A 17,464-nucleotide genomic window follows, 5' to 3' on the forward strand; every position below is an offset into this window, starting at 1 on the left:
CCATTAAATGTTAGGCCTTGTTGGTGTAACTGGGGTTTTAACAGCGCACTGACTGCTAAACAAACGTTATGGCCCTGAGAAACTAATTTTAATTTTGTGGAGTGTCAAATTTCTCCATTATAATAAAAATTTCAATTTTTAAGAAACTTTCAATTTTTAAAAAATATTTTTTTAGACTTTGTTCATTATTATTTTACCTTATCTCCATGCAAGAGCTCTAATCTTTGTTTTTGCTCTCTCTAACATTTTTTAAAAGTCAGGATAAACGCAGGTTCGCATTTCCTGCTTCCCTGTCTGTGAGAATTCTGCAATGTGATTGGCTGCTTAGACAGCTTGTTGGCGTCACAACAGATCGCGTTAGGGATTCCCCATTATACTGCATTGAAATCTCCTGCGCGTCGAAAAAGGCAAACTTCTTGCCACAGGGATCACAAAATCTCAGTGGGCAGCTTTCTTTGAGACCAGTGCTGACCGCAAATTCCAGGCCAAAATATATTTACCAACATTTCAATGAAACTCAATTTAATAGTTTCCACTTGATAAGAGTCCCATATATAATACCTCTCTGTCTGTTCCGTTATTGTGATTTCCCAATAGGGAATAGGTATAGGGAATGGATAATATATGGTAGGTATCCGGTAGATATATGTACCCAAGAGAGGCCCAATTGAATAGCAAAGAAGGGATGCGTTTAAGGAGTATAAATATCGGCAGGTGACCACTCTATGTGGAGCTTTAGATGTTAGAAAATACTGTAAATGAAGAGAGTGTAAATGAGTGTTAATAAACAGTATGAATCATGGAAGACTTGCCAATGATGTAGTGACAGTGACATCATAAAAAGCAAAGCAAAGTCAAGGAAGAGAAATAGGCCATTGGGGCTTTTGAAGCTCATCCTCCAGTACCTAAACACTCCCATTTTCAACAACAGCAACAACAACAAAAACTTGCATTTATAAAGCACCTTTAACGTAGTAAAACATCCCAAGGCGCTTCACAGGCCAAAGAGGTAGGTTTTAAGGAATGTCTTAAAGGAGGAGGGAGAGGCAGAGAGGTTTAGGGAGGGAATTCCAGAGCTTCAGGCCTGGACAGCTGAAGGCACAGCTGCTAAAGGAGAGGTGAAGGAAATCGGGGATCCACAAGAGGCCAGAATTGGAGGAACGCAGAGATCTCGGAGGGTTGTAGTGCTGGAGGAAGTTACGGTGAAATGGAGGGGCGAGACCATGAAGGGATTTGAACACTAGGATGAGAATTTTAAATTTGAGGCGTTGCTGGACCGGGAGTCAATGTAGGTCAGTGAGCAAGCACAGGGGTGAACAGGACCAGGGTCCTATACCAGTTTAACATAACTTCATTACTTTTGAATTTACACCCCTAGAACTAAATCCCAGTGCTTTGTTAGCATTTTTAATTGTTTTGCTGACCTGTGATGCTGCTTTTAATGATTTGTTCACCTGTATCCCTCGATCCCTTTGCTCTTCTACCCCTTTCAGTTTCTTATTTTCTAAGGTGTGGGTGATGTTCCTATTTTTCCTACCAAAAATTTGCCACCTTTGCAGATTGGACAGTCAAAAGGCTTCTCCGGGTTTTACAGTGGATCTCATGCCCTAATTTCTTTTGTGCCTGTCTCTGTAGTTAACTGAAGGTAGTCTTGGGCACACTCATGAACAGTCTTCAGTCTGTGTGTGTACGTAGTGTGCTGTCTGTCATCACAGAGCCTGACTAGCACAAGGCAAATCAGATGAATTTCTTCCCTAAGAGTCTCCTCGCTGTTATTATAATGATGAATCACTGGGTTATATTCCATTGTTAACATTAGCGACTGAGACATTTGAGTTATATGATGAAATTGTCATCACAGTTGATTAGTTCATCTATCTGACGCCTGTGATTGGAGCTACGTCTTTGCTGATTGCTATTGATTGGTGTCCTGCTGTTCCACCGCTTCTTCAAGCCTGAAGTAGTACTCCCCCCTCCCCTGCATATTATTGTGCATTACCCCTTTACATACCTGAGCTGTCTATCACTTATGAACAATGTAGTTTGGTCTGGCTGACTAAGCAACTAACCCTTTCTGTCGTGGCACAAATTTCTTTATTGTTGGATTAGTCTGATTGAAGTTTGGTGCACCTCCTGTTTTAATTCCTCCGGCCTCTTCTCCAGTTCTTCTGCTTCCATCTGTAGCCCATCACATTGCTGATCTGGCTTTGTCTGCTGGTCACGGTCACATGTATCTTTATACGCCTACAGCACTGATTGACTTAGCTTGCCATCTGGTGCAGTAGCTTCCCTAGCTACAGCAGCAGATGGAATTTGGATCTTGACTCTTTCCCTCCTTTATCTAAAAACACGCATGAGATTGGATAGGGTTTGGAGCTGCTGGCCACCTAGGAAGGCTCCTCCGTTTCTGTGTTCGGTCCCCATCAATCGCAGCTGCGGACTGCTTACCTTCAACCCTTCGCTGAAGGAACTCTCATTATCTGAGTCACTCATCATGTTCTGGCTGAAGATCCCATTTCTGATACCAAAATTATAACACTGCGGGTTCTGTTCAAGCGGCCTATAAAGGAAGACTCAAGTGAACGGAACTTTACAAAATGCAATTTAGATGATTGCAGATTCGTGGCACTGATTCCAGCAATTCTCTGCTGCCGCCTATGATCTGCCAGCTTTACTAATCAGACTTTACTGGGCTTTATATATTCTGAGGTCAGAGCTTGCCAGCAGGAGACTCACACAAATAATTACACTGAGGAATATTTTAATTATTTACCTGTATTATCAGAACTCGGGGCAATAATTAACTCCAACATTCTGTAAAGGAAATGACTAACCAGTTTTTACCAAACAAACTATTAATGTTTCCCTCAACCGTAATAAACTCCCCATAATATGGGAGCTTGTTATAATATTAATTGTGCAGAGAAGTGTTCAGCTTCTAAATGAGAGTCTCTCCAGTCAGACTCCTCACAAGTCTTTGACAGCAGAATTAAGGGCGCAGTTAGACTGCAAAGTGGTTTTTCTTTGCACTGACCTGCTGTTGTAGTGTAAATGTAGCCTGCATCCAGTGCTTGGGACCCCACCTAGCACTGGAACAAATTGAAGTGAGACTCCCTGGGCGATGGAGTCTCACTCTGGTTTACTTCGGAGTCGGTTCTGGCCATAGGACTCAGTTTTAGTGTCCATGCTCAGGGGTTTTAGCTTTGCACCAATGCTAAACTTGTGGGATGTGAAGGCAGCATTGGTTTGCTTGTTCAATATAGCAGAGTTTTGTAAGCCAGTGAGCTAATTGAAAGAAAGACTTGCATTTATATAGCATCTTTCACGACCACCAGACGTCCCAACGCGCTTTGTAGCCAATTAAGTACTTTTTTGAAGTGTAGTCACTGTTGTAATTAATATAGGAAACTTAGCAGCCAATTTGCGCACAGCAAGCTCCCACAAATAGCATAAAGTCATATGACTCTATGCTGTAGAGCAATCCAGTCAGTCCCATTCCCCCGCTCTATCCCCGTAGCCCTGCAAGTTTATTTCCCCCAAGTGCCTATCCAGTCTCCCCTTGAAAACATTGAGTGTCTCCGCTTCCACCACTTCCGTCGGCAGCGAGTTCCAGGTCATCACCACTCGCTGTGTAAAAAAGTTTTCCTCACATCCCCCGTATCTCTTGCCCAAAACCTTAAATCTGTGTCCCCTAGTCCTTGTACCATCAACTAGTGGGAACAACCTTTCCCCGTCTAGCCTATCCAAACCCGTCATAATCTTGTACACCTCGATCAAATCACCCCTCAACCTCCTTTGCTCTAATGAAAACAAATCCAGCTTCTCCAACCTGCCCTTATAACTAAGATTCCCCATCCCCGGAACCATTCTGGTAAATCTCCTCTGCACCCTCTCGGGTGCCTTCACATCTTCCTAAAGTGTGCAATGTGATAATGACCAGATAATCTGTTTTAGATGTTGATTGGAGGATAAATATTGGCCAGGACACCGAGGATAATTCCCCTGCTCTTCTCCGAAAAGTGCCATGGGATCTTTTGCGTCCACCTGACAGGGCAGACGGGGCCTCGGTTCAATGACTCATCCGAAAGACGACACCTCCAACAGTGCAGCACCCCCTCAGCACTGCACTGGGAGTGTCGGTCTAGATTTTTGTGCTCCAGACCCTGGAGTGGGACTTGAACCCACGAACCTTCTGATTCAGAGGCGAGAGTGCTACTACTGAGCCACGGCTGACATACATAATTGATCAGCAGTTATACAATTTCCCTCTACTAAAGCAGTAAAGCTGATTGTCTTAATATATATTAATTACCCAATTAGTTTTTATCATTTACGATGCAGTTCTCAGTTGAGTAGTAACGGTTAAATAGCCGGGATGACTAAGCTGAGTAACACTTCATGCAATCAGCAGACCTCCCGCAAGTTCACTTTCATTAACAGCTGTGGGATAAACCCAAAATCGATTCTGCTTCAAAATACTTCTGCAAATAAATTATTGACCAGAGCTAATGATTATTCCTGTTCCACTATGAGCTTCTCAAAGAGCCGTGTTACCATTCCCAGAGCGTCTGCTGCATTCAGCTGGAGTATCATTCCAATCTTTGCATCTCGTTAAGTAACTGCTTCGCCTTTGCATCATTAAGCATCTCTATGTCTCTGATGATTAAATTAGACATCTGCAGAGTTTTTATTGAAGCGGCACTGGCGGGCTGTGGGGCTACAGTGTGAGATACATGCCAGGTTGGAAAACCCCCCTGTGAGAAAGAGGAATGGAACTCGCAAAGAAGGTCTTTAATGGTCTAGCAGTTGAAAGCCCTGCCTGGTGTGGCATCAAGCCATAGAGGGTAGAAGAGCCCAAATTTGATCTGCGGTGTGTGTGCTGAACAGTTGGGTCACCAGTTAGGATGCAACAAATGACCTCGGGGCTCCAGCAACAGGAAAGATCAGCTGAGGTTTGCACTCCCGGCTGCTCATCAGTGCCCGCTGCAGGAAAGTACAAGCGTATGAATGTCAGGTGAGCACAGAATCCGGCTCCACGGTTACGTAGCCTGCTGACACATGGGTTCTAAATTTGTGTGGGATTTTAGGTGTACTGGGGCCGTTATCGGGATGGGTAAGAGGTAGTCGGGGCAGAATTTGGTGTGGGTCTAGTTACGTCAGGTCTCCTTCCTGTCTTGGGTTCGCAGGGTTTCCACAAGGAGTGGGTGAGTAGGCACTTCCTGTGTTCCTCCACATTCCTGGTAATGTCAGGGAAAGGGGTGGAGATGGCAGAATTATGTCATCCAGTGGCATTGTGCCCCATTATAATGCACCCAGGCATGAAGCAGGAGCACAGTACTTGCCTGGACCACATCCTGGATAAGGGGTCGACCATTTAAGACTGAGATGAGGAGGAATTGCTTCACTCAGAGGGTTGTGAATCTTTGAAATTCTCTACTCCAAAGGGTTGTGAATGCTGAGTTGTTGCGTATATTCAAGGCTGAGATACATAGATTTCTGGATTCCAGGAGAATCAAGGGATATGGGGATCGGGGAGGAAAGTGGCATTGAGGTCGAAGATCAGCCATGATCTTACTGAATGGCAGAGCAGGCTCGAGGGACCGTGTGGCCTACTCCTGCTCCTAATTCTTATTCTGGTAGAAGTGGGACTGCGGAAAGGCTGGTTTCCTAAGGCAGCTGGTTGTGAAGCAATTGATTTCCCTTAGGTTACCGGCCTTTCTGGAATAGCATCAGACTTAAAAAAATATATTCTCTTTGTCCAGACCTGTCGGTAGTCCTCCCCAGCGGCTGGCCTCCTTTGCCAATTTCCTTTGCCCTATTTAGCCATGCTGCTACTGGGGATGCCCACCCGCTTTACGGAATTGCCCCTGACCCCGGGAATTCGCATGGGGTCAGGAGTGTCCGGGGCCAGTGGCGATGGTGGTGGAGTGGGGTGGCAGGTTTCCAGAGTTTAACTGTCCAGAATGAAGAATGTAGTTGGGGCAACATAAGAATTAGGAGCAGGAGTAGGCCATACGGCCCCTCAAGCCACGGCCATTCAATAAGATCATGGCTGATCTTCAACCTCAACTCCACATTCCTGCCCGACCCCCATATCCCTTGATTCCTCTAGAGACCAGTTACAGGGTTACTGGGCAGCACCCTCAGGAGAGGAGGGAAGGAAACTGGGGGACAAAACAAATGACTCGGAACACCAATTACAGATCAGGCCTTTTAATATAAAAGTAAGAAGCTTTACCCCAGTGACTAAAGATAGTGTAATTCCAGGAAGCCAGTGACCTTGCAAATGAGACCTCCCTGGTTTCACTTCAATATGTCACTGTTCTGTATTTTTACAAGGTGTACCAGATTAATATTTATCCAAAAAGCACTGAACATATAATGGTGTTAAAGTAGAAATTGTCTGGGTCAATCTGCTTGTGTGCGAATACGTAGTTGGGAGAAAATAACTTCTTGGCATTCAGGCACCTTTAATTTTTGAAAGGAAAGGAAGTCTAAATAACTTCAGTTTATTGTCTGTTTACTTCTGAGCAGTCAATCTGAACTGGTGCTGTTAATATGAACAAGGTAATGTGTGTGGACGAACAGCAGGCCAAAGTGCTGGTTATGGTTAGTGGAAGTGCTGTGACCTCTTAAAGGTACTGTGCGTCATATTGTGTTAATGAATCATATTCCTATTCCAGGGCTCATTCAGTTAGTATTAAGTATGCATATACAGGAAACTCTCGTTTAAATGGCACCTAAATATCCAGAATTCTCTATTAACCAGCAAAATTCATACTCCGAAAACAATACCTCAATAACTGGAAATGTTGCCGAGCCCGAGTCCGAGTCTCCCGCGGTGGACGAGTTAGTCAGTGGGGGTAGTTCTCCAAACTGCCACTACTCGGCTTCTTGGCGCTGTCAGAAGTCCGAACACCTCAATAACAGGAGTCTGACTCTGCCGCGCTGTATACAGTCGTTTACTGTATAAGGTTTGTTTTACTGTTAAGTAATTAAAGAGTTATCAACTGGCAGTACTGTACTTAATCAAGCATCTTCCACCATCCATTTAACACAACATTCTGTAAGTGAGTACCCAATTACTGTATACTGCACATTTCTTAATTTTTTAAATTTTTGTTTGTTAAAAATAGCCTCGGTAGATAACCCTCTCCGTCATCCGGAATTTTTAATCAACCGGCACCATCCCGGTCCCGTCGGTGCCGGATACCAAAGAGTTTCCTGTATATGTATACGTATATATGTGTGTGTGTGCGCGTGTATATATATAATATATATATATTATGTGTGTGTATATGTGTGTGAACCATGATACCTGGACTTCAAGGGTTAATTTACGAGGAGACATTACACAAATTAGGGTTGTATTCCCTAGAATTTAGAAGGTTAAGGGGTGATCTGATCGAAGTTTTCAAGATATTAAGGGGAACAGATAGGGTAGATAGAGAGAAACTATTTCCGTTGGTTGGGGAGTCTAGGACTTGGGGGCATTGTCTAAAAATTAGAGCCAGACCTTTCAGGAGTGAAATTAGGAAACACTTCTACACACAAAGGGTGGTAGAACATTATAACAGTGACTACACTCCAAAATACTTCATTGGCTGTAAAGCTCTTTGAGGCGTCCGGCGGTCGTGAAAGGCGCTATATAAATGCAAGTCTTTCTTTTAGAAGTTTGGAACTCTCTTCCGCAAATGGCAATTGATGCTAGATCAATTGTTAATTTTAAATCTGAGATTGTTAGTTTTTGTTAACCAAGGGTATTAAGGGATATGGTCCAAAGGCAGGTATATGGAGTTAGGTCACAGATCAGCCATGATCTCATTGAATGGTGGAACAGGCTCGAGGGGCTCAATGGCCTCCTCCTGTTCCTATGTACAAGGCATATAAGCATCTGCAAGAACTGTGCTAAAGACACAATTGTTTGAACAAAATGCTAGATACTGGACACAGAATGGCTAATTTAGACAAATCCCAATGTTCTTTGATAATGCCTTGTTAGGAACAGTGTGAAATAATTTGAATGAAATGCACTTTTCCAGTCTAAGGCACAGAAAGCTACCTAAGGAGGAATCAAACAAATTGGTATTCAATCCTAATTTAAGATAAAGCTGGTGTTCATTAAAGAAATCTAGATACTGCTGTTGAGTTAATGTTTTGAAAATAATTTATTTTCTAATTAAGCTTACAGTAGATATGCTTCTGGGATCCAGACCTGTTAATTGTACTAATCAGTAGGATGCAAATTACTAATGGGTTTAATTTACTAAGTTGTAATGTTATCATGCTAACACTACACTGTACCTTAATTACAAGTCCATAGGGCACTTCAACCTCACAGTTACAGTGCTGGCTCCGCATTGCTGTAATTAGACATTTAGAGCCAAAGGGAAGGTCTGTGATCGGGTGGAAAGCAGGAGTGGTGAAATGCTGCAAATGGGAATGGCAGAATCATCAACAGCTGCCCAGGTCCACTCTGGTCCATTCCCTCTATCACCCCCAACACCCCCTCCCTTTCCCACAGCACCTTCCCGTGCAAGCACAGGAGATGCAGCACCTGCCCTTTGACCCCCTCCATTTCCACCATCCAGGGCCCCAAACACTCCTTCCAGGTGAAACAGCGATTTACTTGTACTTCTTGCAATTTAGTATACTGTATTCGCTGCTCACGATGCGGTCTCCTCTACACTGGGGAGACCCAAATGCAGATTGGGTGACTGCTTTGCGGAACACCTCCGTTCAGTCCGTGAGGGTGACCCCGAGCTTCCGGTCGCCTGTCACTTTAATTCCCCGCTCCACTCCCACTCGGACCTCTCTGTCCTTGGCCTCTTGCACTGTTCCAGTGAAGCTCAACGTAAACTCGAGGAACAGCATCTCATCTTTCGATTAGGCACTTTACAGTCTTCTGGACTTAACATTGAGTTCAACAATTTCAGACCATAACCTCTGCCCCTATTTTTTTTCACACGGCAGCTGTTGATGATTCTGCCATTCCCATTTGCAGCATTTAAAGAACTCCTGCCTTCCACCCTATCACAGACCATCCCTTTTGTTCTTACGAAATCTCAACTGTCCAGCCTTTGGCCCTCCATTCTCAATGACATTTCTGCAGCTACTGATCTGCTCAACCACACCCTCACCACCACCTTTGATGCCCTAGTCCTTACTAAAACCTTTACTTTCTCTCACCCTGGCCATTCCGCCTGGTACGACCCACATCTTCACTCCCTCAAGTCCAAGGGACGCAGACTTGAACGGATATGGCGGACAACTGGTTTAGCCATTTACCGCCAGATCTGGCTGGACCACATAAAGCATTATCGGGTCTGCCAAAACTGCTCACTATTCCAGGTTCATTCTGGAATGTAGAGATAACCCCCGGCTGCCATTCTCGACTGCTAACCGTCTTCTTGAACCCCTCTCCTCCACACTCACCTCCAACAACAAGTGCAAGGAACTCATGGACTTCTTTGTCTCTAAGATTGAGACCATCCGGGAATCAGCTGCCTCTGCCACTTCCCTTCCTTCCCCTAGCCCACCAGGCCAAACTTCTTCTAAGGCTCCCCCCTCCCCGAGCCCTGAATTCGCATCTTCAGTTTATCTCCAATCTGCCCTCTCGACCTCTCCGCGCTCATCTAGTCCGTGAGACCCACTTCCTGCTCCCTCGACCCTATTCCCACTAAACTGCTGACCACCCAATCCCTGTCCCCTTGCCTGGATGAAGTAGAGTTGGAACAGATACCATGTTCTTTCCCTCTAGAATGAACTGGGCCGGTAAAGGAAACTGCTGATGGCTGTCCTCACATTGGGAGGCAGAGGAAGTATTCTCTGGATAGAATATGGTGTACCCTTGAGGCAGCAACTAATAATAGTGGACAGGAGAGGTTATAGCAGATACCAAAGGAAGCAGTACATTATATACCACCTGGTATTGTCCTGTAGCTTCTTTGTAGTAGGAATCTAAGAATGCTCTTTGCTTGGATCACCGCCAACATCATTAATTAAATAGGTTGTTGCTTATTTCGTGTCTGTAAGGCAGGAGGTGCATATATACTCTGCTTTACTAACTTTTTGAGACAAAAGTCTGATCCACAATTTTCTTTTGCAGGTGTTCCTGTTGGCATGGCAAGAAACCTGCTGGGCAATGAGATACAGGCAGGCCCAAACCAGGTGCTGGATGGGGTAAAGATGCACATCTTAGATCTTTACTGTGAAAGTGATAAACTGAAGCGCCCACACCCGCAAACATTGGCAGAGTTTGAAAAGATACACGTAGTAGGAAAAGGTGAGGTCAGGGAACAAGTAGACAACACTGGATGGACCACAATAGACCAGGAAATGGTGGCATGGACTATGTCTGCCTTTCACAACCTGACGTAGACCATATTTTCAATAAAATAAGGTGTGATGAATTAGATTTGAGCTTCATCGCCAGCTACATATTTGATGACAAACTTCAATGTGTCTTCAGCTGATATGGTCCAGTCTGTTTAACCTTCATCGCAGCTTTGGGGATTTTCAGTATGGTGGCCAGGGAATTGGTGGGGGGGGAACTGATATTTTTTTTTTTATTAATTTGTTTTTATGGGATGTGGGCGTCGCTGGCAAGGCCAGCATTTATTGCCCATCCCTAATTGCCCTTGAGAAGGTGGTGGTGAGCCACCTTCTTGAACCGCTGCAGTCCGTGTGGTGAAGGTACTCCCACAGTGCTGTTAGGTAGGGAATTCTAGGATTTTGACCCAGCGACGATGAAGGATCGGCTACTGATTCTGGTAGTCATGCTAGTGGGAGCGAGTGTGTGATTTTGCCCTTGTACGTATCACAGCAACATTATTTTGCTAGGGTAGATGGAAATAAATCCTATGTGAATTGTGTGAAGATTAAGTTTTCTATGCCAGAGAACAGGTATTTTAGAGCCTGTGTCCTTGTCCTGGCAGGAGCCTACGGGACAGCAGTTCTGTATCGGAAGAAGGATGATGATTCACTGGTCATACTGAAAGAGATCAATATGCATGAGCTGAACCACATCGAGAGACAGAGAGCAATGAACGAGGTTCGTGTTTATCTCCAGTGTATTTAAACTAGCCTGATTGTGTCATGCGCAGCTACAGAGTCACTGAGGTAATTGGCAATGCTGGTAATGGAACAAAATATCGTGTTAATATGATATTTATATAACCCTATGGTTCCGTGTGAGTGAGTGTGTACAGCACCTGACACTGGTTCAGTTTGAGTATGTACAGCCCTTGACCCTATGGCTCTGTGTGAGTGAGTGTGTTCAGCCACTGACCCCCATGGTTCATAAGAACATACGAAATAGGAGCAGGAGTAGGCCATACTGCCCTTCGAGTCTGCCCTGCCATTCAATAAGATCATGGCTGATCATCAACCTCAACTCCACTTTCCCGCCCGACCTCCATATCCCTTGATTCCCCTAGAGTCCAAAAATCTATCTATCCCAGCCTTGAATATACTCAAAGACTCAACATGCACAGCCCTCTGGGGCAGAGAATTCCAAAGATTCACAACCCTCAGTTAAGAAATTCCTCCTCATCTCAGTCTTAAATGGCCTACCCCTTATCCTGAGACTATGCCCCCTAGTTCTAGACACTCCAGCCAGGGGAAACAACCTCTCAGCATCTATCCTGTCAATCCCCTTCAGAATCTTACATGTTTCAATGAGATCACCTCTCATTCTTCTAAACTCCAGAGAGTACATGGGGTTGATTTTCAGTGTGCCACGAGGCGTGCGGGGGGCTAAAATCCCGAATTCGGGGGTCCCGACACCATCCCGCCCAAAACCTGCCTCCATGTAAGTTTCAAAGGAGGCGGGTACCCGCCCCGCACTGGGACCCACCGACCTGAGGCGGGGAGGGATTAGTGCTAATTAACTGCCTATTAACAGGTAGTTAACAGGCAGTTTTTAGCCTAATCCCTATTTTGAAGGTTTTCGTGTGGGATTCCCGACGGCTCCAAACCACGCCAGGTTAGAGGAGTCGGGCCGTCGGGTTGAAGGACTTGGAGGGGTCGCGATGTCGGTGTTCAGGTGAGTGATGGGTGCATGAGTGCAAAGGTAAGTGTGTTTGGTGTGTCTAAAGTGTGTAAAGAAGTTTAAATTACCTGTACTTACCTTTTTAGCCTTCCTTCCTCTAGGCTTCGGGAGTTCATCATTCAGCCGGCACAGAAAGCAGAATGGCTGCGATCTGTCAAGTGACAGCCTGCAGCTTTCAGTGCCGGTGAGATTTCTAACTGAGTCTGCGTAGAAGGACTCCGGTTAGAAGTAAGGCTGTCAGTGTTTGACAGCTTCAAGCAGCTGTGAAACACTGATATTTCATCTGTCAACACGTCGTGACAGATGAAATTTCAGTCTGTGACGTCACCTGTTGCTGGGTGGCCCTTAATTGGCCTTCTGAGCCCGCTGGGCAGGTTCAACAAGGTCAATCAAGGGAAAATCGCGTGGATTGGCCGCATCTCGATGGAGGCGGGACTACAACCTAAAAGTTGTAGTCCTGCCTCCTTCCCGACTTCTGAATGAAAATCCAGCCCGATATGTGAGTGAGTGTGTAAAGCCCTTGACCCCTATGGTTCTGTGTTAGTGAGTGTGTTCAGCCACTGACCCCCATGGTTCAATGTGAGCATGTGTGTGTACAGCTCTTGACCCTATGGTTCCGTGTTAGTGAGTGTGTTCAACCACTGACCCCCATGGTTCAATGTGAGTGAGTGTGTACAGCCCCTGACACTGTGGTTTTTTATCTCCCCTCTGCTGTAGGTGAAGGTGCTTTCAATGTTGGACCACCCCAACATAATCAATTACTATGACAGCTTTGAAGAGGATGGTGTGCTGATGATTGAGATGGAATATGCAGATGGTGGGACACTGGCACAGTACCTGGCGCAGCAGGTACTTTACATGGGTATACTTAGGTGGAAGATTCCCAACAGTAAGTAGTTTAAGGAAGCTTTCCTAAATGAGAGGGAGCTTTAGTTCTGGGTCCCTATTAATCAACGTCACAATGTACAATGAGTGAAAGGAACTGATTCTGATGTGCAGAAAAATTGCTGCAATAGGCTATCTGTTTAAATTTTCTCTAAACAAAGAGTGAGACGCCAGGTGATTTGATGTAGTGAGCACCTGGGATATTTGTTCATATCACAAGCTGTAATGACATTAGATTTCATAAAAGATAAAGGCCTAGAAATTGGGTATAGCCCCGCTTGAAGCGTTAGAACTGGCGCTGCGCAAAGTTTATAGCCAGACGAAACTTATCGCCGCCTGGCGCGATATTGGGTTGCATCGCCCCCAAAGGGGATTGAGGCGCTAATTCAGCCATTGCACGGTGCTCTTAAGGCGCAAAAGTTCAGGCGCTACTCAATTTCGACGCGGACGGGCGCAGCGCAGGTGATCTCAATTACAGGAAATCACGAGACCTCCAGGCGCCGGCCGGCTCTTAAAGGGATGGGTCAGTCAGCCTGAGCTTCAACACCCAACGCCCTGTAGGCCTCAGAATCGGCGCTCGCCCTTGTCTGGCGTTACAAATTTGTTCAGCATGGAGAAGGTTAGACAGAGCAGAGCGCTTCAGCACTGAGGCTCTGGACCACTTGGTGGCTGCAGTTGAACGCCGTCGAGAGGTCCTGTATCCGGATAATGGCAAGAGGCCGAATCAGAAGGCTTACCGACGATCTTGGAGGGAGGTTGCTGTGAGGGTCAACTCCAGCAGCATGGCGACCAGGACCCCTGTTCAGTGCAGGAAGAAATTCAATGACCTCACACGGATCGTTAGGGTGAGTGATGGTTTAGCAAACTTGTGCTTCCCGCCATCTGCAGCTGACTTCGGGCACCCTGCTGCAATGATGCCCCAATGGCCATCTGTCAGCATGCACCCATGGCCCTTTCTGGGCACACACATGGACAGATGTCTCAAGGCCTCATGTAAGGGCTCTTGCACCATGGGGGGCATGCGATGATATCTCAAGGCCTCATGTAAGGGCTCTTGCACCATGGGGGGCATGCGATGAGGTCTCAAGGCATCATGTTACAGAACTTCCCCTTCTTTCCCCTGCAGTCCAAGCTGGCGATGATTCGAAAGGAGCAGCGTCGAACCGGTGGCGGACCTCCACAAGTGGTCACTCTCACGGATCTGGAGGAGAGAGTGCACCAGATACTTGGAGGACGTCTGTCTAGTCCTGTGACCACTGCATCTGTCGACCCCATTACCGACAGCGAGGGTAAGACTCTCACTTTTTTCACCTGTTGCCTTCCACTTGGTCCCCCCGCCAGCATGCATCCTCAGTGTGCAGCCATGTCAGAGCCTTGCCGCAATCTGGCATGCCTTTCAGCAAAGCTGTCCTTTTGCTAAAGCCACTCTTCCACCTCCCACTTTCAGATGAAGCAGCACCAACTCGGGCTCAACGCGCTGAAGCTGCCAGTGCCAATGCCACCGGAGGCGAGGACCAGGAGGAATCTGGACCAGCCGTTGCAGAATCCGGGGAGCTGACACATCTACAGACTGGGGATAGTAGTCCCCTGGAGGGGAGGGGAGGTGGCTCTGAGGATGAACCAGTTGCCGGACCAAGCGGCATGCAGCAACGCACGGGGGATAGGCAAGTTCGGCCACCGTCTCCCCAGAGGGCAAGGCAGGTCGTGATGACTGCTGCACAGAGTGCAGATGAGGTCCGTCGCCTGGCTGAGATGAGCAAACAGGCCCGGGTCAGACACACGGATCTGATGGCTGCAGTCGAGAAGATGCCTGAGTCAATAGATTCATTGGCTAAGAGTATGTTGGACTTCCGGGTAACAATGGAGAGGACTCTCCGGGGCTTTGGGGCAACAATGGACAGGACTCTCCAGGTGCTCGGGGAAACAATGGACAGGTCTATCCAGGGCTTCGGGGCAACAATGGACAGGACTATCCAGGGCTTCGGCCCAACAATGGAGAGGACTGTCCACGGCTTTGAGTCGGCTATGGAAAGGACCGTTCAGGGCTTCGGACAATCCCTGGAAAGGTCTGTGCAGGGCTTGTCCGAGGCAGTGGAGCGGTCGGCACCTGCCTTGTCCGAAGCAATGGGAAGAACTGTCCAGGCCTTCTCTGAAGCACTGGCACCTGGCACACAGGTCCTCACTGTTGCCACGCAGTCACTTGCTGGGCTCCTCCACAGCCAGATTGACGCAACGCGATCTCTCACTGTAGCCACCCTCTCTGCATCAGTTAGGATCACCCCGGGCCCTTCCAGTCCCATACAAGGCCAGGTATCAGTGGAGCATGCGATTGTGGCGGATGAGCCGAGCCGCTCCCCTCAGATAGCCAGTGTGTCATCCGACCATGGTGCAGGTGTCCTCTCTCGGCAGGAGACCATTGCACATGCCAGCGCTGGGACGCCTGCATTGCAGCTGCCACCACCTGCAGGGCACACTGCTTCCAGCCATGGTCACATCAAGCATCCTGCGTCCGCACCCTCCAAGCCCAGAGGTCGGCCAGGCCGTCCCTCAGGGGCTTCTGTGCTTCCAGACAGTCAGCAGGCGTCCCCCCAGCCTTCAGGCCGCCACTGGTGTCCAATTACGTAGGAGCAGCAGGGAGGGAAGGGGCCGGGCGCGAAAGAGAAGTCGTTCTCCCTCAAGGGGCCAGTTGTAGAGGGAGGTGCTGAGACGTTTGTTTGTCCAAATTCAAGGACACCCTCACCTGTTGTTATATTTGCAGAAGGTTTGTTGAGTTTTGCGGCTTTGCCGAACAGTTCACAGTTATTTTGAAAGTTATGGTTTCTGTTGACATTGCGTTGTTTAGCCGTAATGAAAGACTTTTGTGCCAATAAGCAGAAGTTTCAATGTGGCATGGTGCATGTGACTACTTTCAGTGATGCTGGCATTCAGAGGCCCTCAAACATCCAAAGTGCGCATGAGTTAAGACTCCCATCATTCCGCCACAGGGGTGTCGACACGAGTCCAGATGAGCGTCTGACGTATGGCCCTTCCACTTTCAGCAGCCCTTCCATCTTCCTCCTCCTCCGCCTGCTCTTCCTCCTCCTCCTCCTCCGCCTGCTCTGCTGGTCGTTGAGGGACAGCTGGAATTGGCTGGGTGCGTCGAATCGCCAAGTTGTGGAGCATGCAGCAGACGACGACGATGTGTCCCACTTGCTGCGGCGAGTACTGCAGGGATCCCCCTGAATGTTCCAGACATTGGAAACGCTTTTTGACAACACCAATAGTGTGCTGTTTACTGTGCCTGGTCGCCTGATGGCCGTTGCTGATCAGCTCTTCTGCTGGGGTGTCGGCCACACGGAGTGTTGTCATCAGCCATGGCCAGAGAGGATAGCCCTTGTCCCCAGTAAGCCAGCCTCGTCTTCGAGGCAGCCCCTCAAAAAGGTAACAAACTGAGGTCAGCCGCAGGATAAAGGCATCGTGGCTGCACCCTGGGAAATGCGCGGTGACTGCCATGATGATTTGGCGGTGGTCACAGATCAGCTGCATGTTGAGGGAGTGGAACCCCTTGCGGTTGCGGAAGTCCTAAGGATGATGGCATGGCGCCCTCAAAGCCACGTGTGTGCTGTCACTCGCCCCCTGCACCATGGGGAAGTCCGCAATAGAACCAACACCCTGCGCGCCCTCCGCCTGCTTGTGCAGGGTCCGAGGGAAGGTAATGAATTGACGCCTTCGCCTATAAAGGGCATCTGTAACTTGCCGGATGCAACAGTGGACTGCAACCTGAGCGACAGTCGCATTGTCCCCAATGGCTGACTGAAAGGATCCGTTGGCATAAAAATGGAGGCCATCAGTCAGTTTAGCCATCACGGACAGAGGTTCTGCAGCGTTCACGCGGCTGCAGATCCTGACCAAGCAGGTGGCACAGATCAGTAACAATGTCCCTCCAGAATCGGAGCCTTCCCAAACACTGCTCCTCCGACATGTCAAGGCTTGTCACCTGCTGCCTAAAGACCCTCGCAGCTTCCCGTCGGATTGGCCGACCCCCATTGCCCCTCCTCCTTCTGGCCAATCCCGGCCCTCTCTCCCGCCGTCTCTCTGCCCCTTCACAGTGTTGGGCGAGGAGGCCGTCGCCCTCCAAACAAGCTCTCATTCCGATGCCAGTTGGTCAAAAGGCTTTTAGGTGTAGTGCTGCAAGTGCTTCGGACAGGTTTGAAGGTCCCAAGTACTGTAAAGCTAAATTCCCAGAACTCCGCTCCACATTAGCTCGCCAACTCTCTCTAGCAACGATCGCAATGAGCAGGCCAAGTGGCAGAAGATTCTGCACTAGAGCTGTCCCCTTTAAATAGCGCCCCCCTACTCCGAGAAGGGCCTGTTAGCCCTCCCTCGAACTGTCACTAATAGCGCTGGGCGCTAAGGCTCCGGGCACCACCCAATATGCGCTCAGGCGCTCCTAAAAGGGGTTGCACACTGAAATGACGTCATGAACTGCTTGCGCTCGCGGGCGCGCGCAAACACTTAGCGCAGGCGCTAAATGTATAGTCAATATCT

General features: G+C 47.8%; 1 protein-coding gene across 4 annotated transcripts in view; it reads left to right on the forward strand.

Moving 5' to 3' along the window:
• Positions 1-17,464, forward strand: part of LOC147100016 (serine/threonine-protein kinase Nek9-like) — a 102,710-nt gene that overhangs the window by 10,209 nt on the left and 75,037 nt on the right. For 3 of the 4 annotated variants that reach the window (XM_085968581.1, XM_085968582.1, XM_085968583.1), the window contains exons 3-5: positions 10,109-10,285; positions 10,938-11,053; positions 12,770-12,901. In XM_085968581.1, the coding sequence (XP_085824707.1) occupies positions 10,109-10,285; positions 10,938-11,053; positions 12,770-12,901 (425 nt within the window). Of the gene's footprint in view, positions 1-4,550; positions 5,015-10,108; positions 10,286-10,937; positions 11,054-12,769; positions 12,902-17,464 lie in introns of those variants that run through there. The other variant, XM_085968584.1, reaches the window with a different exon arrangement.

Source organism: Somniosus microcephalus, chromosome 27 (assembly GCF_052327205.1).
Source record: "Somniosus microcephalus isolate GS21.2 chromosome 27, FLI_Smic_1.0, whole genome shotgun sequence".
In the NCBI taxonomy this organism is placed as follows: Eukaryota; Metazoa; Chordata; class Chondrichthyes; order Squaliformes; family Somniosidae; genus Somniosus; species Somniosus microcephalus.